The sequence below is a fragment of the Nipponia nippon genome, unplaced genomic scaffold, assembly GCF_047370975.1.
Source record: "Nipponia nippon isolate SJK-2023a ecotype South Korea unplaced genomic scaffold, ASM4737097v1 scaffold_1, whole genome shotgun sequence".
In the NCBI taxonomy this organism is placed as follows: domain Eukaryota; kingdom Metazoa; phylum Chordata; class Aves; order Pelecaniformes; family Threskiornithidae; genus Nipponia; species Nipponia nippon.
The window spans coordinates 119,019,384-119,042,951 of NW_028262290.1; the positions used below are offsets into that span (position 1 = coordinate 119,019,384).

At 41.4% G+C, this 23,568-nt stretch overlaps 2 protein-coding genes across 3 annotated transcripts in view; both read left to right on the forward strand.

Annotated features, from left to right (window-relative positions):
* SACM1L (SAC1 like phosphatidylinositide phosphatase) overlaps window positions 1-15,669 on the forward strand; it is a 34,406-nt gene extending 18,737 nt beyond the window's left edge. The window contains exons 7-20 of one of the 2 annotated variants that reach the window (XM_087769263.1): window positions 28-61; window positions 2,853-2,954; window positions 4,943-5,028; window positions 5,214-5,300; window positions 5,755-5,823; window positions 5,922-6,001; window positions 8,024-8,122; window positions 10,772-10,910; window positions 11,136-11,205; window positions 11,295-11,367; window positions 11,829-11,922; window positions 12,006-12,098; window positions 12,799-12,856; window positions 13,548-15,669. In XM_087769263.1, the coding sequence (XP_087625389.1) occupies window positions 28-61; window positions 2,853-2,954; window positions 4,943-5,028; window positions 5,214-5,300; window positions 5,755-5,823; window positions 5,922-6,001; window positions 8,024-8,122; window positions 10,772-10,910; window positions 11,136-11,205; window positions 11,295-11,367; window positions 11,829-11,922; window positions 12,006-12,098; window positions 12,799-12,856; window positions 13,548-13,684 (1,221 nt within the window). In that variant the 3' untranslated portion in view covers window positions 13,685-15,669. Of the gene's footprint in view, window positions 1-27; window positions 62-2,852; window positions 2,955-4,942; window positions 5,029-5,213; window positions 5,301-5,754; window positions 5,824-5,921; window positions 6,002-8,023; window positions 8,123-10,771; window positions 10,911-11,135; window positions 11,206-11,294; window positions 11,368-11,828; window positions 11,923-12,005; window positions 12,099-12,238; window positions 12,549-12,798; window positions 12,857-13,547 lie in introns of those variants that run through there. The other variant, XM_087769272.1, reaches the window with a different exon arrangement.
* An 882-nt stretch (window positions 15,670-16,551) lies between these two features.
* Window positions 16,552-23,479, forward strand: SNRPD1 (small nuclear ribonucleoprotein D1 polypeptide). Its single transcript, XM_087769295.1, has 4 exons — window positions 16,552-16,746; window positions 17,425-17,501; window positions 20,194-20,385; window positions 22,827-23,479. Exons 1-4 carry the CDS (start codon window positions 16,733-16,735, stop codon window positions 22,901-22,903), a joined length of 360 nt encoding a protein of 119 aa, XP_087625421.1. The 5' UTR covers window positions 16,552-16,732; the 3' UTR covers window positions 22,904-23,479.
* The last annotated feature ends 89 nt before the right edge of the window (window positions 23,480-23,568 follow it).

Sequence of the window (23,568 nt, forward strand, 5' to 3'; positions counted from 1 at the left end):
TTTTAACATGTATTGTGTGTGTTTCAGATCCATAGGTTTGCTACGCCTGTGATGCACGGATGTATCCTTTTATGTGGTAAAGCTCAGTGCTGAATATGGTAGTCTAACAGCAGCCGCATCAGCAACCATTTTGCTCTGTTGGCTATGTTGGCAACTATAACAGAACACAGTGTCAGAATTAAGCTGTAGTTTGTTCAGATGTGAGCATTGCATATTGTTTGATAGACCACTCATATGTTAAGTCACTTGAATATTCTGCTTTTAAGGCTTAATGTATTTAATTTTACAGGCATGATTTGCATAACTGTCTTTCAATGGGATTGAAGGTTAAGATGAATATGGTAAATGCTCTCAATCAGCCTTAGTACTTTTTATCTTGCTGTAAGGATACCTTCACTTAGTATTTAATTTGGATTTAAAATAAGGGAGAACAGTTTTGACGTGAAGGAGTGCTTATGGATGTTCCTGTTGATGAATAAAAGGATAAGGAGTTCTACTGAAGGCTCCTGGAACACTTCTAGCCAGCTGCTTTTCCTGCACCAACGCTTTGGGAAACAGCCTTTTTAGCAAAGCAGTCACGAGTTTATTTTTGAGAAGGGGTGTATGCTGTGAGTAAGCCTAATGCTTTCTGGAGGCAATGTTCCTCATGCAGTGTGTGATCAACAGTAAGTCCCAGGTGCTCCTGGACTGGCAGCATGAAAAGGACTGGCAGCATGAAAAGGACTGGCAAGACTGGACAGAGCAACTCATGCCGCATTCTCCTTAAGTTCCTCCATTGCAAAGGCCCCTCAGGTATATGCAGGGAACAGCTTCCAGACTGGATCAGTTGTTCTGGTAGGGCTGTTAGCAGCTGGCAGATCTCCAGTCCTTCTTCCCTATGACTTCATTTAATGGAAAATGTTGTGGGAGTAGGTGGAGAGGCAAGAAAAGATAGCAAAAGGGAACTGTCAGAACAACCCAGTCCTTACCCTGCAAGTCCTGGGTGGAAGAGTCTGGGTGGATTGAAATTAGCAATTGGCAGACTGCAATTAACACCTTCCTCAGTCCTATTTTCCCTATATAAATAGCTAGCATAAGTAATGTATGTTTTGCTGTAATTCTAATACTAAGCAAACACCTTAGCGAATCCAGGAATTCAAAGAAACTGGGTTTTTAGTGATGAAAAGGCTAGGAAGAGCCCTAAGCAGAATTGTTACAATGCCACTAGCAGTTTTTGAGTAAAATCAAAGATTCTCCCTCCCTTCTCCCCCCATATAAACCTAAATATATTTTGTTCAACTATCTGGAGTGGGGTTCTAGTCTTGCAGTGATGAGAAATAATGGACTTACTTGGGTAATCAAGACTTTGATCATCTAAAGCCTAAACTACATTTAATATTTCCCTTCCAAAAAAAAAAAAACAAAAACCAACCCACCATTCTAAAGAACAATAAATTTTATGTCCTTTTCTTGTGTGTGTGGAAGGCAGCCAATGGCAAGTTGCCATTTAAGTTAGGACACAGATTGCAGACAGAAAATGGGCTGACTATTGCTAAGCAGTTAAGTTTAGAGGTAACCTTTCTTTGCAGGAAAATGTTGGCTCTACAAGTGTTGGATTAAAGGGACCTGGCAGTCATTTTCCAGGAAAGCAGGAACAGGTCTTTTTCACAGCAAGTTGTGAGAACGTTCTGGATTATGTAGGGCCAATTTGTATTATATTTTTTAATTTTTAACAAACAGTATTAACACAAATGCACACATAAATCAAGATGTTCCATGTATGCAGTCAGTGTGCTCTTTAACATAGCTTAGGTACTCACATGTGACACCGATGCTTTATGTCCCATTTGAATCATAAATGCAGAATCACTGTAAAATGTGCTATTTTAAAAAAGAAAATACATCTTGTTTACTTTACCAACCTTAAGACAAAGTATCTCAACTCCTCAAAGAATAGAAGACTGTAGTATGCTAATACTGCAGCTTGCAAAAATTGACCATTTTGATCTTTTGTTTGCTTTAAAGTTGTAGGTTTCAGTTTTTAGGGGCAAAGGATAAAAGCCTGTGAATATACCTGGAGAAGTTATTCACGATGAATGCTGGTTTTTATTAGACTTCATAGTTTACTGTAGTCCAAATAAAGGCAATTATAACCAGTACAGAACAAGACTCTAAAACTGAAACTAGTTGTCAATGGCCCCTCTTTGTTGATTAGTCCCAGATTATGGTGTGTCTACCACGTTGGGTATCCAGCCTGAGCAGGAAAGCATTCTTACCTAAGAAGCTTCCACTGGAGACTTGGTGCGTGTTCATTCTTTTCCTTGGCATGGATTTGAAAGCCAGTCTACCTTACTGCTAGTTCTGGCATCTGTAGATGTGATGTGTGTTGCACTTACAGGTGCAAGGTATAACAGCCCAAGATATTAACTCTTCTAAAAGCCTAGAAAAAAGTTTGAGTGGTATTTTTTTGTTAAAAGCAAGAGGGGCAAGAAACTATTAAGATACCTTAATAAAATTATGGATGAGATGGATGTAGCACTGAATAGAACTTCAGCAGTCAGTCCATTTAATGATACACATAGGACCATAAGACCAGATTAATCTTCTTTAGAATCCTGCTTTCTCAAAATTATAGCAGTTTTAATGTGTGTTCATCAGTGACATCACCTATAGCCCGTCCTTTTGTGATGCACATACTGATCCTAATATTAGGTTACTCTCTCTCAGGTTTAATGTTCAGCTGTTATTAGTGTGAGAAATGTTTACAAGCTTCTTTGAATGTGGTCACTTGGTTTCTTGATGTTTCCTACCTCTTGATATGTAAAAATATCCTAATGAAATTTCGGGGGTTTTTCCTTAGTGTTATTCATTAGTTATCACTATGCACTCTTGTTCTATTAATGGCAAGTGTTTTGACTGGCTCCTTGTTTCCAGAAGAAGCTGTTTCAGGGCTGGTGTACGCTACTACGTAAGAGGTAAAATAGCAAATTGATTTATTTTAAAATCGTGTAAATTCCACCTATACATGCGACTTACCTTTAAGAGTAATTGCTGTATAATGACTTGAACAAAAAAATGCTTATAATAGGTTGTCTCAAGAGGTCCTTGCTCCAAAGAAAATATTAGGAACCTATATGATAAACTGAAGCATGTTCTGGTATTTATTAAAACCGACTCCTCTTTATTTGTCCTAGAGATAACTGCAGAAGTTTTGCAGGGAGCTTTTAACACTTTACTATTTTTGTTGGAGTTAAATGCAAGTGTGTAGTAGCCCTTTTGGCCTAGTAGTAAATTCAACTAAGAGCATCATTGATGCTGGCAGGGGAGCCCTGAATAGTGGTGTTCTCGAATTGTTTCAAGTTAAAAAGTGAACAAGGAAACGGATTTACAGAATCATGGAATAGTTGGGGTTGGAAGGGACCTGTGGAGATCACCTAGTCCAACCTGCTAAAGCAGGTTCACCTAGAGCAGGTTGCACAGGATCACATCCAGGCAGGTTTTGAATCTCTCCAGAGAAGGAGACTCTACAACCTCTCTGGGTAGCCTGTTCCAGTGCTCTGTCACTCTCAAAGTAAAGAAGTTTTTCCTCATATTCAGATGGAACTTCCTGTGTTTCAGTCTGTGCCCGTTGCCCCTTATCCTGTTGCTGGGCACCACTGAAAAGTCTGGCCCCATCTTCCTGACACCCACCCTTCAGATATTTGTAAGTGTTGGTAAGATCCCCTCTCAATCTCCTCTTCTCCAGGCTAAACAGACCCAGCTCTCTCAGCCTTTCCTCGTAAGAGAGATGCTCCAGTCCCCTAATCATCTCCATAGCCCTCCACTGGACTCTCTCCAGTTCCTTGTCTGTCTTGATCGGGGAGCCCAGAACTGGACACAGTACTCCGGGTGTGGCCTTACCAGCGCAGAGTAGAGGGGGAGGATAACCTCCCTCGACCTGCTGGCCACACTCTTCCTAATGCAGCCCAGGATGCCATTGGCCTTCTTGGCCACTGCTGGCTCATGGTTAACTTGTTGTCCACCAGGACTCCCAGGTCCTTCTCTGCAGAGCTGCTTTCCAGCAGGCCAGCCCCTAACCTGTACTGGTGCATGGGGTTATTCTTCCCTAGGTGCAGGACCCTACACTTGCCGTTGTTGAACTTCATTAGGTTCCTCTCCGCCCAACGCTCTAGCCTGTCCAGGCCTTGCTGAATGGCAGCACACCCTTCTGGTGTATCAGCCGCTCCTCCCAGTTTTGTATCATCAGCAAACTTGCCAAGGGCATGCTCTGTCCCTTCATCCAGGTCATTGATGAATAAGTTGAACAAGATTGGACCCAGTACTGACCCCTGGGGAATGCTGCTAGCTACAGGCCTCCAACTAGACTCTGTGCAACTGATCACAACCCTCTGAGCTCTGCCATTCAGCCGGTTCTCAATCCATCTCACTGTCCACGCATCTAACCACATTTCCTGAGCTTACCTATGAGGTTGTAATGGGAGACGGTGTGAAAAGCCTTGCTGAAGTCAAGGTAGACAACATCCACTGCTCTCCCTCATCCACCCAGCCAGGCATGCCATCATAGAAGGCTATCAGATTATTTAAATTACTTTCCCTGTTCTTAGTCCCAACATACATGCTTTTGAAGAAATTCGTCGGTTTCTGCAGTACCATTGCTACTGAATTGTGAATATTTCAGCGTCAAAGCACTTGTATTTTATTTTGTATTAAACTACTCAATTTCTATGACTATAAATATCAAAATGTGTTAAGCACAACTGTGCTTCTTCAAGTTAAATTTAGTACAGATCATGTTAAACTTTGGCCACAGATGTGTTTCATTTACCATTTTCTGGCAGCTCTGTGGTATTTTCATGCTTCCTGGGAGTGCTTGAAAGGGAAGGGCTAGGAAGCCTTTTGCTCATATACTGTTGCTCTTCTGCAGCCAGTCTGCGCTGGTTAACGAGGCCTTTCTCTTACATAGGTATTGATTCAGAAGGACATGCTGCTAACTTTGTTGAAACAGAACAAATTGTGCATTACAAGGGGAGCAAAGCATCATTTGTTCAGGTAAAGTCAGTGTAAGGAACTGCTCGCTGGCTTAAGATGTATAGATAGATAGCTCTGTCTATGTTTCTAAATATAGATTATATGCAAGATGTGCATGTGCACAAATAAACGAAGTCTGGTTTACTTTTAAACGGCAAGTGAGTTTGTAAGTTTTGTTGTTTAAAACTATTTTCATTCTTTTGCAGACCCGTGGATCAATTCCATTTTTCTGGTCTCAAAGACCAAACCTCAAGTACAAACCAAAGCCACAGATCAGCAAGTCAGTAAATCATGTATGTGAGTGTTTGTTGTGTCTTGGGGTTTTAATATATTTCTGGGCTCGTCTTTGTGTGATAGAGTATCAAACTGTAATCAGAAGAATTCTGTAAAACTGGATTGAGCTTTGTTTAAAAAGTAGTAGCAAGAAGCCTTGTACTCCTTAAGGTGAGTTCAGAGTCTGAAAAAAAATCCAGACATCAATGGGAGTAGTTTCTCTTTGGTTCTTGTTTGCAACAGTTTTGGTAGCTGCACAATACTCATTATCTGTGGTGTGTTTAGTAAGGAGAGCTGAATCGACTGGGGGGATGAAAGTAGAAATGTATTAGCACAACAGAGAACATCAAACACTATTCTTAGTTATAAAACTATCCGTGCAGTATCATCAAAAAGATGATTATAGAGATTTCTTCTAAATCATAAATCTTAATAGTAGTGTACATCTGTCAACACATTTCCTTTCTCTTCTAGATGGATGGCTTCCAAAGACATTTTGACTCGCAAATAATTAGCTATGGAAAGCAAATGATTGTCAACTTGGTATGCTTTCATTTTTTCTTCCTGAAAAAACTGTTGTTCTTTTAAGCAGGCTTTTGAGTAATAAAGTCTTTTTTTTTTTTTTTTTCCCTTTCTCCCAGGTTAACCAAAAAGGTTCAGAGAAGCCTCTTGAGCAAACGTTTGCCAAAATGGTAAACAGCATGGCAAACGGCATGGTCAGGTACATGTGAAGTGAAATGATACATTCTGTGTTAAAAGTTGTGCATTGCCTCTGAGACCCACAGAGTGATCAGTTCTTTGGGGGCCTTTACCAACTGTCCGATTTGTTTGAGTTTTATTTTTATGAAGTAACTTGCATGTGACCAATGTCCCTACCTCAGAGCTCGCATTCTAAGCCGAAGTGAGACTGCGAAGCAAATATGGGACAAAGAGGAGACAGAATAAAGAAGGGAGCTCAGAGGCAATGGTAATGCCAGTATTGGAGTAATAGTATGCTATGAGAACTGTGGAGATCTGCATTTTAGGAAAAAGAAATCATGCCCTGTAGAACTAGCTTCTGGCAAAAGGGCGTGGTTACATTGCTAACTTGTAAAGGAGTGCTGAGTGTGAGCAAAACAGTATTGAGATAAAGGAGGAAACAGTAAGGGGAACGTGTAGTTTAAATGTCTGGACCTCAGTGTAACAATGGGCCAAGAGTGGAGAATGCATTTTAATCATAAGAGAAATTCCATCTCTTTGTGGGAATCCTGAGTGCAGTACACAATTTTACAACTTGCCTGTGCTTGCTTTCACTAACTTCTAGAGGGCGGGCTAGCATCCAGCTCCCGCGAATACTTACCTCTATCTTTTCCTTGAAATTGCTGTATCGTATTATTGTCACTCATGTATGTCAAAGGACAATCCTACCCCTCAGCAAAAATGTATCCTGTTTTAATAAGGATTCACGTCTGTCTAAGCATAACTAAGGAATTGCAGAGTATAATCGAGATGCCCTTATAAATACTGACATACTTTGAATTTTCTAAGTTTTTTTTCTGCCTGTGTGATGCCCTGCTGCTGCCTTCACTAGGGTAGTTATAGATGTCTGTCTCACTTCTATTTGCTTCTTTTACTACCCTCACGGGTGCATTACAGTGTGTTACTAGTGTGTGGGTGTGGATTTTTCTTGTTTTTATTAAAAAAGACCACTTCAAAGGTGAGCTCTCTCCTCACTCTCACACCTAGGCTGGTACTGATACCTTAGCTGTACAAAGCTTGTGGAATTCTGTGCATCTTTGCTATAAAGTCATGTGGTGGCAACCAAGATGTAAAGTTCTGTCCAGGTGTGTTTTAGAGATGCTGCTTGTTCTGTATATGTTAAAAAGTAGTGTTTGTCAGCCCCGTTTTCTTAATGGAGCCAAAATCCTTTTTCTTTGTTAGTCAGTTTTCATGGCATTTACCTGCCAGACTAAGACTTGACTCTTCAGTGTGTATGTGTGTATACATATATATATACACACACCATCTTTCTTCACACAAATAGTCTTGAAAACTTGGCAAATAATAACTTTTGGATTATGAATACTTGAGGGGAGGAATGTAATGCCCTGTAATTTACAGCAAACGTGTATATATAGAAATGTTGAATCAAACACCACTCATCTAGAGCACTTCTTCCCAGAAATGAATTGGCTGTTAAAATCGTGTTCCAAGTTAGTAGCTGTTTAATTTTCTTACGACAGAGTAGGTTAGCTGTTTAAACAGAACCTGACTCAGGTTTCTAGAGAGCTATCAAAGGAATTATGCTGCATGCCAGCAAAGAATGTTGCATTTCAGTTTACTTTGAAAGAGACACAGTGTTGAAGTTCCCAGTGCAGTTGCTTGGAAGAGAGGAGGGCAAAAGAATCCTGGTGGGGGGGAAAAAAAAGGTGAAGTCAGATGCACATCCCTCTTCTGTACTTTCTGGAGGAAAAATACTAGCTAGAACACAGAATGAATAACTTGGAACTGAATTTGTGCTTCCCCAGACTAGTGGCATCTTGTAAAGAAATGTAAATGCTGTCACCATGCACACTAAGGGTGCAGCCTCAGGAGGATTACGGAGCACTGACAAAATCCACGGATATTTGCTGGAAGGCATCTCTAAAGAAAAACGAATCCTCTGTCACTACCTGTTTTATAGATCAGCCCTTCCCTGTGGGGCTTCTGAGACCTTCGCTGCAGTACATATGTAATCTGAAAAGATGCTTCTCTCTCTGAACAGATACATAGCATTTGACTTCCATAAAGAGTGCAGTCGGATGAGGTGGGATCGACTTCAGATTTTGATGGATCAACTAGCAGAACAGCAAGATGAGTTTAGGTAAGGCTCTGCAGTTCTTTTTACTTCTGTACTGTTAAAATGAGACCACTTTCTCATAGTTTCTGTTGTGTTGAGTTAAGGCACAGTAAAAGAGACCTGTAATCTTCCATAAAGAAGATGCATTCATATGCATTAGTGTTTCCATATCTCTGATCTCTTGCTGATACCGTGTGCAAGATTACAGACCTGGTAGCGGGTAACATGTAAAGCTCTTTTTATGTCCTGATAAAATGGTTCTGAGAATCGTAGCAACCCTGTGTTGTGACTCAAGAGCTGCCTTTGTACTTTTGGGTAAAAGGTTAGCCAAAGAAATGAGTGTGCATACAACTTGAAGCTATTAAAAAGTCTCCTTAGGTGATTTTTTTCCTCCAAGTGTAACTCCATGTGGTGTTGACTGAAAACTGTTCTGCTACATACTGTCAAACACTTGTAGTGCTCCTTCCACAGGCACCTGCTCTCTTTTTAAAAGTGTTTTTTCTAACACATGTTGTTTGTTGCACCAAACCTTGGCACTGGCACTGATTTGTTAGACCTTACTAACGTAAGTAAACCACAAGGAAACAAATTCTCATTTTGTTTAGTCATACAAAAGTAGACTAAATGTCCAAATCAACTTAAATCTTTTAGTCCCGCAGTTGTGTTGTTTTAAGCACTTCTTGGTCTTTGCTACTTGTAGACGTGTAGATTGTTAGGGAAACTTTACTTTGTTCTGTTTTTCTGATTGCTTCCTTCCTGTTCCTAAAGTCTTGTGCCTAAAGCACAAAGTCGATCAGCTAAGACATTACAAAACTGGCAGTGGTGTACTCTATCCTAAAAAAATGAGGTGAGCTGTGGACTAGAACAGGAGTCTCATGAATGAAACCTCTTGCCTGGAATGAAGGCTGTGGGAATAGTATCAATTAATCAGATGATAGTGAATATTCTCTGCCCACCACCAAAAAAAAAAAAGTGTAAAAAACACTTGAAGAGCTGAAGAATAAATTGGCCTTGAGCACCTCAAATAAGGTGAAATAAGCATGTAGGGTGCCTATGCAGCAAGGATCCTTTATTCTTAGAGTGAATACTGAATTACATAACTTGTTTCCTGTCACCTGCCATTGGAGGCTTACAAAAGAATGAGGCTTCCTTGAAATGAAGAAAAAGAAAAAGAAAAAAAAAAGCCATGTGTCTCTAAAACAAAACACAAAAATGAAGGCTTTCTCAAGATTAAGTTGGCTCTACCTTGCCTTGCTTTGTTTCATCTAGAGTGACTGTTGCTTAAATAGGAACAGAAAAGTCTGAGTTCTGATGTTCCTAGAAAACAGTTCTGCAACCCTGAGGGAGGTAAACAACTATTTTGTGCAGGTGAAATCCACTTGTGAAAGACCTGTGAGAAAGGAGAGCTGGCTTCCTGGGGGGTGGGGGGGGTGTTAGGGTTGGGGAGGGGGTTTTGTTTGTGTTTGTTTTTTTTTTTTTTACAGGAATTATAGGAGATGCAGCACTTAAACTATCTTATTAACCAGAAGTGTCTACTCTTCAACTACACTAATTATCCTAATATCAGTTCTAGGCAAAGCTTGGAGGGAGAAGGGAGAAAATTAAGATTTCACAGGTGTTATTGTTGCCTTTAATCATACAACAATGTAAAAGTTGGTTTAACAAAACTAGTTCTCCAAGAATGACAAAAATGGGTCTTGTTAACACAAGGTTGATCAAAGTAAATGCATATGCTTCTAAGGCTCTTGATTTTAGTACTGCGTGACTCTGACTTTATAATCTTAAAATGCTGTACAGTAGCAGTGGATCATGTGCTAGTCCACATTCAGAGTTCATAATTACATAATGGAGTAACTTAATCTACAGAATATGATCTGTAAACCTTTAGGCAACTGGAAATTTAATGCTGTGGCAGAAGGACAAGTATAGTTCTGTCCCATTCACACATCAAACTGATAACTTGATCAGCATATTTGTTTTACCAGCTCAGTTATCAGAATACTTGCATGCAATTCGGTATTAAAAATGATCTGTTATCAATTACTGGAAACGCCTGGTTTAGTTGCTTAAAAAGACTGAGGTAACAATTAGCATTGCAACTGCAGTTGCATGCAGTTGCAAGAGGGAGAATCTCGTTCTCCCAGATGTTCACATAATGGAGAGAAGAGTAAGTGACAGGAACAGATTTTCAGTAGTGGCCTTAAAGATTTGAATACCTTCCTGGAAGAAGTGTGACTGACAGCTTATATGACTTTTTATGCAGTGGTGACTGGATTGAACCAGGTGACCAGGTATATATAAATCTGGTTACTTCTGCTCTTACACTCTGCTAATTATCTCAATCTCTGTGGAGCTAGGACCCTATAATAACTGAAAAAAATAAAATGTAAGTCACTGATTTTGTACCAGAAGCTGCTCTTCCCAGTGGCATATAACTCAGTGTTGCTGGTTGGCTGTCTAAACAATAAGAGCAAATACTAAATGTTCATATATTGATGCTGTTTTTCAGCGTGGGAGTCGAAGAATTCAGGGAGGCATCAAAGTTCAAAGACATGGCTAAGAACTCCTATGCTCAAGACAACTGTGTTTTGCTTGCTAGAATATTTACTTCTGAAATCGTGTGGTTTATATGGACTGTTATCTATAAGTACTTAGGTGGATTGTATGTGTTAGTTATTTTCTAGTTGATTCCGATGGTAAAATTGTGACTCAGCAGGAAGGAATATTCCGCAGTAACTGCATGGACTGCCTTGATCGGACTAATGTGATTCAGAGCTTGTTAGCACGCCGATCTCTTCAAGCCCAGCTTCAGGTAAATCTTTTGTTCGTGTTTAACAAGCTGGAAGAGGAGAGAGGCTTTCCGTTTCGAACGGAAATGTAATTTTAACACTTCAGTAAGAGCTTGCATACTTGAGTTACTGTACTACTTGAAATGCATTGGCCAGACTCTAGTTTAATAAATACAGCTTTTTCTGAAAGCAAATCCTAATTTTTCTAGCGAACTACTACTGAGCCTCAATGTGCTTTTTTGTTTTAGAGGCTAGGTGTTCTGCATGTTGGACAGAGAATTGAAGAGCAAGCAGACTTCGAGAAAATCTACAAAAATGGTAGGCTGTTGACAGAGTTCAAACAAGCACTTTTTTCCGAACAGAGTACATAACTTCCTTAATCTTTCTTAATGTTTTCCTATTCACAGCATGGGCTGATAATGCTAATGCTTGTGCCAAACAATATGCTGGAACTGGTGCCTTAAAGACAGATTACACAAGGCAAGTCAGCCTTTCTTGTAAAGGCCTTCTGGGTTTTTGGAAATGTTTGGGATTTTCTTTAAGTTTTCATATCTGAGAGTGTTATTAATTTGGGGCTTAGACCGTTAATGAGTCTTGCAATGGTTCAACTGGTAAAATGTCAGACAAAAATCTACAGAAGAACACCATTCTTCACTGTGTTTATATGAAAGGAGAAAAGGCTATCTGGAAATAAAACCAAGAAAATGTGCCTCTTCAAGGCACATTTATATTGTGGGATGGAGAGAAGTGTAGTTTTACTTTCAAACTTTGTTACAAGTATGTGTAGTAATAATGTAGAGGCAGTACTAGATAAATGTATTTACATGCAGATATTCATTAAACATAGTACACATTTGAACAATGAAAGAACTGTAAATCTGAAATTATCTTCCTGAATTTATAAATCTATTTTAAATATTTTTCAAAACTCCTTTTCGCAGAACTGGGAAGAGAACTCAGTGGGGCTTAATAATGGATGGCTGGAACTCATTAATACGTTACTACAAAAATAACTTTTCTGATGGATTTAGACAAGTAAGTGAGGCTTTTAACTGTGGGGAAATGTATTTGATAAACATCGCTGTGCATTTTAACTCTGCTCTCTGTTTCTTGTTCAGGATGCGATTGATCTTTTTCTTGGAAATTATTCAGTGGATGAAGTAGAACCTGCTAGTCCTTTACACGTCAAGAAAGACTGGAAGTTTTTAGCTGTGAGTATGGAGACTGTATTTGTGACTGGAGAAACATACAACCTTTTAGTCCCTTGCTTCAGATGACTAAGTAGAAGTTGTCTATTTAGTAATGAAGCGTCCCTATAATCTGGTTATGTTTCTATGATACCTGCTTATAGGACTAAATCCAGACTGTTCCCTTGACAGAAAATGGAGTGTCCTTGAGGTATTGAAAAAGCTGCTGCTTGCTCTTTTTTTTTCTAAATCTGCTTCATCAAGTGGAAAGGGAGAAATTCTACTAGTCACCATCAATGACTTTCCTTCTGCAGAAGAAACTTGTGAAGATCTCTTCTCATACTTCATGCAGAAGCATAGACTGTAACACAAAAAAAACTTTTTCCCCCCTCCCCCTTCTATTTTGTGAAATGGGATTTGGGGACGTTACGGGTTTATTAGTGGCTGGTGTATTTTTTTTTTTTTAAAACAAAACACAAACCTCAACCTCTCTTTTAATAGATAGAAGGTGTATTTTTAATTCTTAACTGAGTTATTGAACACACTCTTCCAAATTTTGGAACTATCCCAAAATTTTAGTTGTACCTGACAGCAGGTGAATCAGCAATTAAAGCAACTTTATTGCAAAGCAAGTAAATAACTTTGCAGTACAGCCCACCTGAAAGGAAATTAAGGAATACATGTGCTACAATATCAAGTGATAATTCTTTTTCTCTTTCCCCAGTTGCCTATTATTATGGTGGTTGCTTTCTCCATGTGCATTATTTGTTTGCTAATGGCTGGTAAGTCGTTATTGAGTTTACTTTCACAAAATTAGCTTGCTTGCGTGTGGACTTTCTATAAAAGGTTAGCAGAAACTATTTGGTATAAAATTGCTTCTCAATCATGCTAAAAGGTGTTTGAGCATGGCTCTGGAGATTGAGGGTTAGCACTGTATCATTAATGTGGAAAAAACAGAGGTTCTATAGAAAACAATGTTAGAACTTCTGTAGAAGTCACTTAAGGGGCAGTTAATTGCCCTCAGATTTAGTTGCACCTGAGAGAACATCTAGCTGGATGAATCCCCAGAAGAATAGCTACCTAATTTTGGGCAGAAAGACAGTTCAGAAAAGTCAGATATAGGCATAAGCCTGTTCTGATGGATGTCCCCCTAATCTAAATTTGTGTTGGGAGTTGTGAAGGTTTTTGCCTTCTCCTTTTGCCTTGAGTTGTCTAACGTCAGTGTCAATAGAGTTCTTGACTCTGACTTCTGTAGCTGTCTGTTCAAAATGTTCTAAGAACTGTGTGGCAAACACAGTTTTCCTAGGTAAGGAAATAGAAAAAGAAAAAACCCCAGTTCCCATGAAGGACTTCTGACTTTGTTTGACAGCAGATCTCTGAGGGAGGGCTTGAAATAATTTGCTTTTGTACTAAAAAAACCTCTCTCTGGTAACTGGAGACAATGAACTAAAATGTTTATCTGACTCTTAACAGGTGATACGTGGACTGAGACACTGGCCTATGTGCTTTTCTGGGGAAGTGCAAGCTTTGGAACTTTTGCTATCATCCTTTACAATGGCAAGGATTTTGTAGATGCACCCAAGCTGGTCCAGAAAGAGAAGATGGACTGAATTTGTGTGTGTGGAAAGCGGCTTGGTAGTGAGGATTCCTCAAGCCACGCTTGGAGTCTCTACTGACCTGCTTTCCACACCGAGCAGCGGTCTTTTCAACATTCTTCCTTGGCAGCGTGGGGAGCGGGGGGGCGGGGAGAAAATTGTGTCCTTTGGTGGTGGTAGCTTTCAACTGAGACCTGACTCGACAGTCTTAGTTGCAATGGTCTTTGGAATATTGCATTAGTGGAGGGGGCTCCACTCTTACTGAGGTAACGCAAAGAAGAAAGCCAGCTTTTTCGTATCGGGAGTGTTTTAGGGCGTAAGTGGACTGCTTAAGCTCATAGTCCAACCGGGCTGTTTCAGCTGAATTTCTGGTCTCTGGCTTGACAGGAGAGTGCTCCGATGCTGTTCATGTGTCAAAAAAACCCAGATGTTGAAGCATTAATAATGGAGCTTCTAATTATGGTCTCTGAACAAATACGGCTCCATACCAATAAAAAGCCTGGTTCCAAGACTTACAGCTGGATTACCTTTGTTGTGATAAAGTCCATGTTAAGGAGTCCTTCGTGCATATTTGTGTGTGGATTCTTTTCACTAAATATAAAGATTTTTGAATCCTAATGCTCTTCTAAAATGAGCTTTTTTTTTTGTCCTGTCTTGTTTATCTAGGACTGATGCAATATTCTACTAATCATTGTTTGGGTGAAAGGACAGTGTAATTGGATGTTCCTGAAGTTGCAAATGTCTTGCACTGTTTCAATACTAGTCTCCAGACATTGATTCATTAGTTAGTGAGTTAAAATAGAGAATTTTCTTTCTAAAGATGTAAATGAAATCAAAGAATGTAAAAATCCTTTGCAGTGTTTATTGAACCTTCCTTATGCTAAAGGTCCAAAGTATTCCATTACTTTTAAGAATGGGTTACAATGTAAGAGGTGAACTTCATATTGTTTTGCTAGTCAGCTGCTTCTGTTCTTGGTTATGTTGAAATAATTTCTGACAGAAGGAATACCAACCTGAGGAGAAAGCATTCGGTCTAAACTCCATGTTTGCACTTGGGAGCAGCAGCTTGCTTTTCATGCATGATACTGTAACACACTCTTTAAAAAAAAAAAAAAGGCAAAAAAAAAAAAAAAAAGCTGCAGAATAATTTGTGCTGGTTAATAATAAATGTGTGTCTTTAAATTTAGTGCTTCCAAGCTGTATAAAAATAAGTAATCCTAATCAAGGACCAATTTTAAACTATTTTGTCACTTATTTTATATGGTTTGTTCAAAACCAGACATGGAACTTGCTTAAGGCGCTGTGCATTGTTTAATATGTCCTGTAAGTACAGCTGTATATTCAGATTGCGATTATAAAATTTAAATGGGGGGGAGGGAGAAACATGTAGAATACTAGGACTAGCACAGTTGTCACTATTGAAGATAGAACATAAAACACTGATACTGCAGTGTTTCCTTGTGTTTAGACTGAAAATATGTACAGATTTTTGCAACTCTTAACTGTTCATTTTAACCTTGAATGTTTCTGGAGGCCTCTCTGGGTTTTGTGTAAACATAATCTGTTCATAAGCCCTAGTACTTGCAGAGTGTCTGTTTGCTTCTAGATGCTGTAATGGAAATGCCAGTTGACAGTTAACTGGAAAAATCCTCTAACTTAAATTTTTCAAAGGTGAACTCCATTATGGGCACAACGTACAGGAAGATCATCGACTCGGTGTTTGAAAGGAATGGTTTTGATGGCTCACTGGCAGTTGGCGTTTGAAACTTGGTTCGGTTGTCTTGCAGTCTGGAACTAAATCTTTGCATCTTTGGTGAAGAACTTGCTGCAGCAAAGACCAAACTTGAATTGCTAACATAAAAAGGTTTGTGAGACATAGAATAACGTAGGTTTTAGAAGTTGGAAGGCACCTATATTTCAGTGCTTTGCAAAGAGTCTGTATTTCTAAAATCACAAATGGTGTACTCATAAATGACAATAAAATGTTCAACTTTTCTAGATATGCTGTCTGTGGTGCATTTTGTGCTTTGGAGTGGAATGTTCCCAAATTGTTCCTTGGGAGCTCTTTCTCACCAGAAGGAAGCTTCAGTTTTGTCCCCGCTCATTGCGTGTGAAGATCTTGTTACTCTGTGCTTAAATATTGATCTTGCACTGTACCCTACGTAAGAGTTTGCATTAGCTGCTTTCTTCTTCAGTCTTCATGGCCACGTCTGGATCTCGGCCTGAGAACTGCTGCGGCTGGATTTCTCCGATGCTTAATCCTAAGTGTCACCTCTGCTGACGTGAGGGAAGAGGTAAAGAGCTAAGGCTGCTTCAGAGGGGTTTACTGACCACAGCAATAGGTGCTGAGGGGGGAAAATTCAGGTTCTCTTCTCCCTTTCCTTTTTTTCCCCCCCCCCCTCGTTCTTGTGCTGTGGTTGCATCGGCCTGTTGCAAACTCAGACTTGCACTGCCTTGCCCAAACGCACAGGTTCTGAGCTGGGTCTTTCTCAGTCGCTGATGAAACAGGGTACAGTACGAGCCCAGTGTGTACATTTTAAATGGATGACTAGGTTATTATTATTATTATTACTGTTAAAATTTTGGATCCTGAAGCTGTAAGTTTTGCAAAGACGTGAATTCTTTAAAGGCTGTGCTTTCTTTGTTTTGCTGGGAAGCTTTTCTTTTTGAAGGTTAGAGCAGGTTTAAAATTAAATACTTTAAAGACACTTGCCTTACATGTTAGACATGTAGAGCAGCCGTGAAGCACTATGAAAAGCGCGGCTCCGTCTCGCCCTAGGCGCGGACTTTCCCCTTTAGGCCGCGCTTGCTCCCCGCGCATGCGCCGCCCAGGGGCCGCGGCGCGCCTCTGGGCAGCTGGCACCGCCCCTTCCGCCCCGCGCGCGGCGGCGCTTCCGCCCATTCATCGCTGTCGTCGGCGGCCGCTTCCTGGCGCCAGCGGCGGCGCGGCCTGCTCCGAGGAGGCTTCCGCACCGCCCGCGCCTCGGGGCCCTCCTCTCCCCGCGGGGCGGCCGCCGCTCCCTGCCGAAGGCCGCCCGGCCGCCGCGCCTTCCTCCCGCCGCCATGAAGCTCGTCAGGTGAGCGGATGGAGGCGGATTGCCGGCGCCCGGCCGCGGCGGCAAGGAAGGAAGCCCGCGCACTCAGCGGCTGCCCCCGCGCTAACGGCCGCCTCGCGGGCCCCGTCCCCCGGCCGGTGGGGCGGCAGAGGCCGCCTGCGGAACCCCGGGCGGCGGCGGCGGCGGGCCCTCCGCCTGCAGGGCCGGGCCGGGCCGCGGGGTCTTTGGGCGGCAGGGGGCCCTGCTCTCCCCTGCCGCTGCCTCAGCCCCGGCCTGGCGGGCTCCTGCAGCGGGGCCTGCGCAGCTTCCTCAGTTAAAACCACCCTTTTTGGGGGAAAAATAAAACCAAACTGGATTTGGTTAGAATTGCCTTCCTGGGGTATCGGCAAGTTTTAAAATATTTCCTTCTTTGTACGGTAATGACCGCTTGGCCCGAAAGTAGGATGCTGGGCTCAACAGCGTCAGTCAAGTGCCCCAGCTCCCGGTGGTTGGGTGGGACGCGGGCTTGGTTCGGGTTTTTGCATCTTGCTGTCACATAATGCTTTACTAAACGTCTTCAGCAGAATGCGCGAGCTGTGGGGTCGCCGCCTTTGGAAGCTGGAGATGTGTGAATACTTGGTGCATTTTGGTTTTCTGCATGAGGATGTTAAACGGGGGGCTTTATGTGGGAGTGAGCAATTTTTCTTTTTTAATTTCTAGGTTTCTAATGAAGCTGAGCCACGAGACTGTGACCATTGAACTGAAGAATGGGACACAGGTGCATGGAACTATCACAGGTATGGCGGGATGGGAGACTACAGCAAAGCATCACCTCTTACCTTTCTACTAACAATTGGCAGCCATGGTTTGGGCTGTGCTTTTTTCTTTTGTACTCCCTCTTGTGGGGAGCTTTTCTGTAAGAGGCAGGAGATGTTGTCTTTAATTCACATCTTTACGTGCAAGCTTAAGTTGCGTTTGTTACAGAAGAGTCCGGAGATCTGCAGAAGTTGCTGGGAGGCAGTAAATTCACTGTAGTCCTGGGAGCCTCTGAGCCTGACCACAGGCTTTGCTTACAAACGGGCTCGCGGGTGAAGGAAGTAAACTTTTCCAAACCGTGGGCAAAGCTGGTGTGAGTGTGGTATTCTCTTAGAAGTTTAGCAGCACAGTAATGCTGGTGAGGTGGCTTTACTACCGTATCAAACTGGTAGTGGATATGCAGCTAAATTTTTATAAGATATTTCAGTACATCTGACTTTCATTTGTGAAATTGTAATAAGCTGTAGTCACATAAAAACGTTACAGCTGAGTCGCCAGGAGAAGGGGGACGTTTTTTAATGGTAGTACAGATAAATGGCAAATGTTAAGTGTTGATATGGTCTTATATCGGTTGAGGTTTGTGCGGGGGCAGTTTTAATCTAAAAATTAATTATTTCTGTTGAGCATGTTTTAGCTCTGGTTCAGGTGAACTTACGTGGAAATGCATCTTTGCATATGCTTGCGTTGATTTAATGAAACTGATTTGAAAACAGATGGAGGGTACAGGGCTTGATGGAGGGTGCAGGGCAAAAAGGAATCTGGGTGTCAAGAGTCTGGTCCCCTGCTGTTGCCAAAGGTCTGTGGTGTAAGTTTGTGGGTGTTACTGTCTAGCAGGTGCTTCTTTGTATCCCTGAACTGGTAGCTCAGGAAAAGCCTTGGTAGTTCATTACATGGTTCTCATATGTATCGAAAAACCTGAGCACTATTTTGTTTGCTGTAATAACGTTAGTGAGGGATATTGTTCTGAGAACATTCACGTTGGCGTTACTTCAGGTATGTAGGTGGGGCGCATCGTATTTAATGAAGTAAACCCTTACAGTTAAGTTGATGAATGTGTTTGATCTCCTTTCCTTCACTCATCCCAGGCTACTTTAAGAAGCTCTTCTGCCCAGACACTGTTAAAAAGAAAATGAAATTCAAACTTGGCAGAATTGTATTCCAGGAGATTGCTTAGGTGCTTTTTTGGCCGGTAGCAATCTGCTGAGATTTGGCAGTTAAAAACTGGCAAATTATTTTGCAGCAGGATCCATCAGCTTTGATTAGACCCGAGTGCACCACCCTGGTATCTGATTGCAGCATGCTCTGTTGAACCCAGCTAGGTAGGAAGCAAACAAACTGCTTGTCTCCTGACCTCGGTGCTCTTGCAGGCTTAATTGTAGAGCAAAGTCTCTCTCATTTTCTGCTAAGAATCTGTAAAAACTTTGAATGCAATCCATGTTTTTAAAATTACAGGATTCCCTTTACGCCAGTGGCGTGAGCTGTGTTCATAAATACTGTGCCGTCTGCAAGTTGTACAATCTCCTCTTCCTCTCGGCGTGTCAGCTGGCCAAAGCAGGCATGCTGAAGGGGCAGGTTTCATGTGATGCATACGTTACACAAACTAAGGGGGCAGGTCAGGTGGAGTGCAGGTGCTGGAGAGCTGTGTAAAATCTAGAAGTGAAGGGAGAGGACAGAAGTATATATCGCAGCACAAAGGTTCTGTTTCTGTCTTGCTGCTAACGTTATTTACCTTGGTAAGACATCTTACAGTTTGTCTTTCCGTGTTTATGAAACAAGGCAATAATTATTTTTAACATAAAGGGTTGTTTGGACGGAAGTTGGAACACACAAAAGATTTTGCTCATGTGGGTGCCCTATCACTGAATTAGCAGGTGTTTGTAAACTACAGTTTCCATCTTTTGCCTAAATTTTTGATCAGAAAAAGTTACTGTCATTTTGATCGCCATAGCGTGAGATCAAATCCCATGCAAGACTTGTGATATGCAAAATAAAAATTAATATAGGGCACTTTTTAATGCTTTTCAGGGCTGTTATTCAATACATGCATTCAACTGACAGTTTTTTTCTAGTGTGGGATTATGCTTAGCGCTGCGTAGTGGGCACAGTACTGATTCCGTATAATTCTTGCATACTGGCTGTTCACGGAGTTTGTAACCACCATGATTGTTCCTTGCAGTAGTGGATTTTACGTACTTTCATAGAAGATACCACAGTAGCATTAAATGTATTTTATCAGAAAATAAATCTTTCTTTGGCAGTTGGACTTTTTCTGAGGCTTCCAGAAAGAGGAAATGATCAGGTTATTTTTTTCCTCCTCAAATGTTTGTTTTGCTTCTTTTTAAAAGAGTTAAAAGGCTAGTATTGGACTTCTGTAATAAGCAGCAGTTTATTTGTTATTTAAAGGAATTTGTTTTAACTCTTTAGGCTGTCGCTAATACCTAGATAAAGATCTCTAGGAATGAGGTGTTGAAGGCAGCAATTGATAAATTAGCGAGCATAATTTAAGAGAGAAAAAGACCTGTCGTTTCCTTCAGTTAGAGGCTTAATTAATGAATGACAGAAGCAGGTGTTAATGAACATGATAAATCCTGAAGCATGTGCATAGTTAAAAATTGCCAACACGGGACCATCTTAGCTGCGTTCATCTCTGAAATGAGACTTGTGTTGTTTCAGGAGTGGATGTCAGTATGAATACGCATCTCAAAGCGGTGAAAATGACACTGAAGAACAGAGAACCCGTACAGCTGGAGACGCTGAGTATTCGAGGGAATAACATCCGATACTTCATTCTGCCGGACAGTTTGCCTCTGGATACTTTGCTAGTGGATGTTGAACCAAAAGTCAAATCCAAGAAAAGAGAAGCAGGTTAGTTTGTGCTTTCCTAGTCTGTGTTTGTTCTGCCTTTGTATGCATTGTAGTACTCTGAATCTGAAGACATCTGATTTGAGCGTCTTAATATCTGCATTGGGCAGCTAGTTCCTTCATCTTTGAGGGTTTGATACTGAACGGGCTAAGTCTGCCTTGCCCACGTTCTTAGCATCTGTAGAGCTTTCTCTCATGTGAAACTATGTGTATGGCTTTTCATACATCTGTTTTAAAAAAGGTAATTTTTTTAAGGTTGAGTAAACCTTAATCTATCGCAGTCTCAGAGTTGACACCAGAGATTTACCTTTCCTAGTCTCCGAATGTCTGCTGCGTTTCCCGACTTTGCATGGGGAACTTCACATAGCCTAATGAGAAATGACAGAACAGCCTCTTGAACAGGGCTGAATGCTTCACTGAAATCTCACGTGGTAGTGGATAAGAATAATCTGTCACAGAGCTGAATTTGAGAGACTTGAGAATCTGAGGGAGTCTAGGCTGTATTCCGATAGGCTGCTCTCTCGCTTTGGCTCCCAGTCGTGTGCCACTCTGCGCTCTTCCTGGAACTTTTTTTTCAAAAGGCTGTTGAAGAAAAACTTTTTCCTTAGAAGTCTAACAGTATAGAGAGTAATTCAGTTTTAATCCACACCATTAAAGATTAATATCCAGTAAACCCCAGAAAATTCGTAGGTTGTCTTCAGGCAGTGTGTGTTTTGCCCAATGGCTAATCTGTGTGTTTTTAAGTGAGAGCTAATTGTGCTCTAAAATAACGTCGTACCGTTTCTTCTGTAACTATTGTTCAAGTATTTGGATCTGCGGTCTTTTATCCATGCATACACTATGAATTGATACGCTTACCTTATTGAAATGGCATAAGGAGCCCTCAGGTGTGTGCATCACAAAGTGCAAGTGTTACGGCTGCTGTCTTTGTAGGGAATAAGGATAAAGCTCCTGAAAGTGTTTTGCTCCTCTCTTGTCCACTACAAATAATCTGACCCCATGGAGAAATTGGAGTATGGTTGGATTGCTTTTTTTCTTAACCTCACAATGTGATGCGAACAAGAACATCGCTATTTCTTTTTAACTTTGAAGAAAGAAAAGGAGTTGTGATAGCGCTGTTTGCCTCGGTTTAATACCCCTTGCATCTTCACTGGGCTGAAGCACTCTCAGACCGCAGCTGCGTTGTGCTGCGCTTTCCCTTCATCTGCAAATGCCCTTGGGCTTTATCACACGTGGTCTGTCCTTGGCAAACGACATCGTCGGTGGAAGGCAGGATGCTGGCTGAGAGACGTACGTGGCACCCGTGCCTTGGGTCTGAGCGTGCTGGCTCTTAGTGAACACGACTGTCTACTGATGCGTGTAGATGCTGTAATCACTTAGGCAGGTGTATACAAAGAGTCAGGCTATTACCAGCAAAACAAGTGACACCTTCCTTCTCACAGATGTGTCCCGTGCCTCTGCTCTTTCTGTCTTCACTGCGTTTCTAACCCACATACCCTCAGATGGAACAGAGTAATTGTTACAGCCTGCTTCTTGAAGGTGGATGCTACTGTGTGTCTCTTGCCCAGCCATCCACTTCCACAGAACTTTAAGTTTCTTGCTATCTTTTTGAGCCTTACACTGACAAACTTGTTTGCAATTAACCAGTAATTTCAGAAGTTTGTAGGGTGGCCTTGCAACCTGATGGAGGAGATCGTATTTCTTTAGGAGAAGGGGGTGAAAGGACATGTTATCACCATATGGATCGTATGACCTCCAGCAGTTGCTTGCAGCCTGAATTATTCTGCGATTCTGTCTTCCCTTTGCCATTAAATAGCAGTGTTTAAAAGTAGGAGCAGGCAGCCAAGGCTTTGGCCTGAGAATCGTGTTTGAAATTGGCAGAGGCATCATTGAAATCAGCAGGAACTGCTGGGTGCTGGGATCCTTTCAAAACGCTGCCCTTTCACATGGTGCCCGAGAAAGGGTGAGCTTGGGAATCTCACAGCGTGTTAAAACTCGCTTTTCCCTTTAGCAGCGTCCTTTATAAACCACAGTGCGAGCTGTGGCCAAAAAAAATCTTTTCCACTGTAATGAACAGTAAACAAAATACTCTGCCTTGCCTTTCTGATGCCTGAAAAACTAGATTTTATCACAAAAAGAAGAGGGATCGTAGTTCTCTGTCAGACTTACCCTAGCACTTGGGAGCAGCCAAGTGTTATATATGTTGTTTTCTGCAGTGAAGCCAAAGACAGGAAGTAGTCTGTGGAAGTTGTATACTGAAAAACCTAACACAAGAGATGAAAATATTGCCTGAAACTTACTGAGAATTAACAGACTGGGTATCTGACTTACTGCTTCCCTGCGATGAGACATTATGTTATTTATGCTTGATGCAGAATGTTCTAACCAAAATGAAAGTATTCCTGGGTCTCACTTGATTTATCCTTTTTGTTTCATCTGCTAAGTTGCTGGAAGAGGCCGTGGCAGAGGCCGTGGCAGAGGCCGAGGTCGTGGAAGAGGAAGAGGGGGCCCAAGACGGTAACTTCTCACCGTGCAACTGTTACCATATTCTGGGCAATTTCGGATATTTTTTTGTACAGGTCTTGTTTATGGTATCCATTTTTAATAAACTGAAATGTGGAAAAGTTGTCTTCCCTTTGTTAGTGAAGTCTGGGGAGGGAGGCACGTCCTATTTCTAGAGGCTGTTGCAGACTAAGCATGTCTTGTTGGCGTTGGTTGTCCTTGTCAAGATTTTACCCACCCCTGAAGGCTGTACTTGCCTTTTTGCCCCAGAGCAAGAGACTTGTGTTGGTGTGCTCTAACCATCTTTGTTTGAAATTAATCCCTCTCTTACAAGGCACTTGCCATCTTCTAATGGTTACGTAGTCAAGACATTATGGTAAGAACCTGCATCCCGTGAGTGTGTCTCTAATGTTGTTCTTCAGAGTGACCTCTTTAAAGTTCATAGCTATAATTTTACTGTCTTCTGTTACGTGAAACTTACAATTTAAACATGTTGCTTTCTTTAGAAAACGTTCACAGAGGGAAATGAACCAGTTCTGTGGAACTGCTGCATTGTTACATCTCATGATTAAAATATACCTGGAAATATACCACAGCTAATGATATGGCATACTTTTGTTTGGGTGGGGCTTGCAAAGCAGCTTTATCACACGTTTCTTCTAGCATACTTAAAGTGCATCCCTA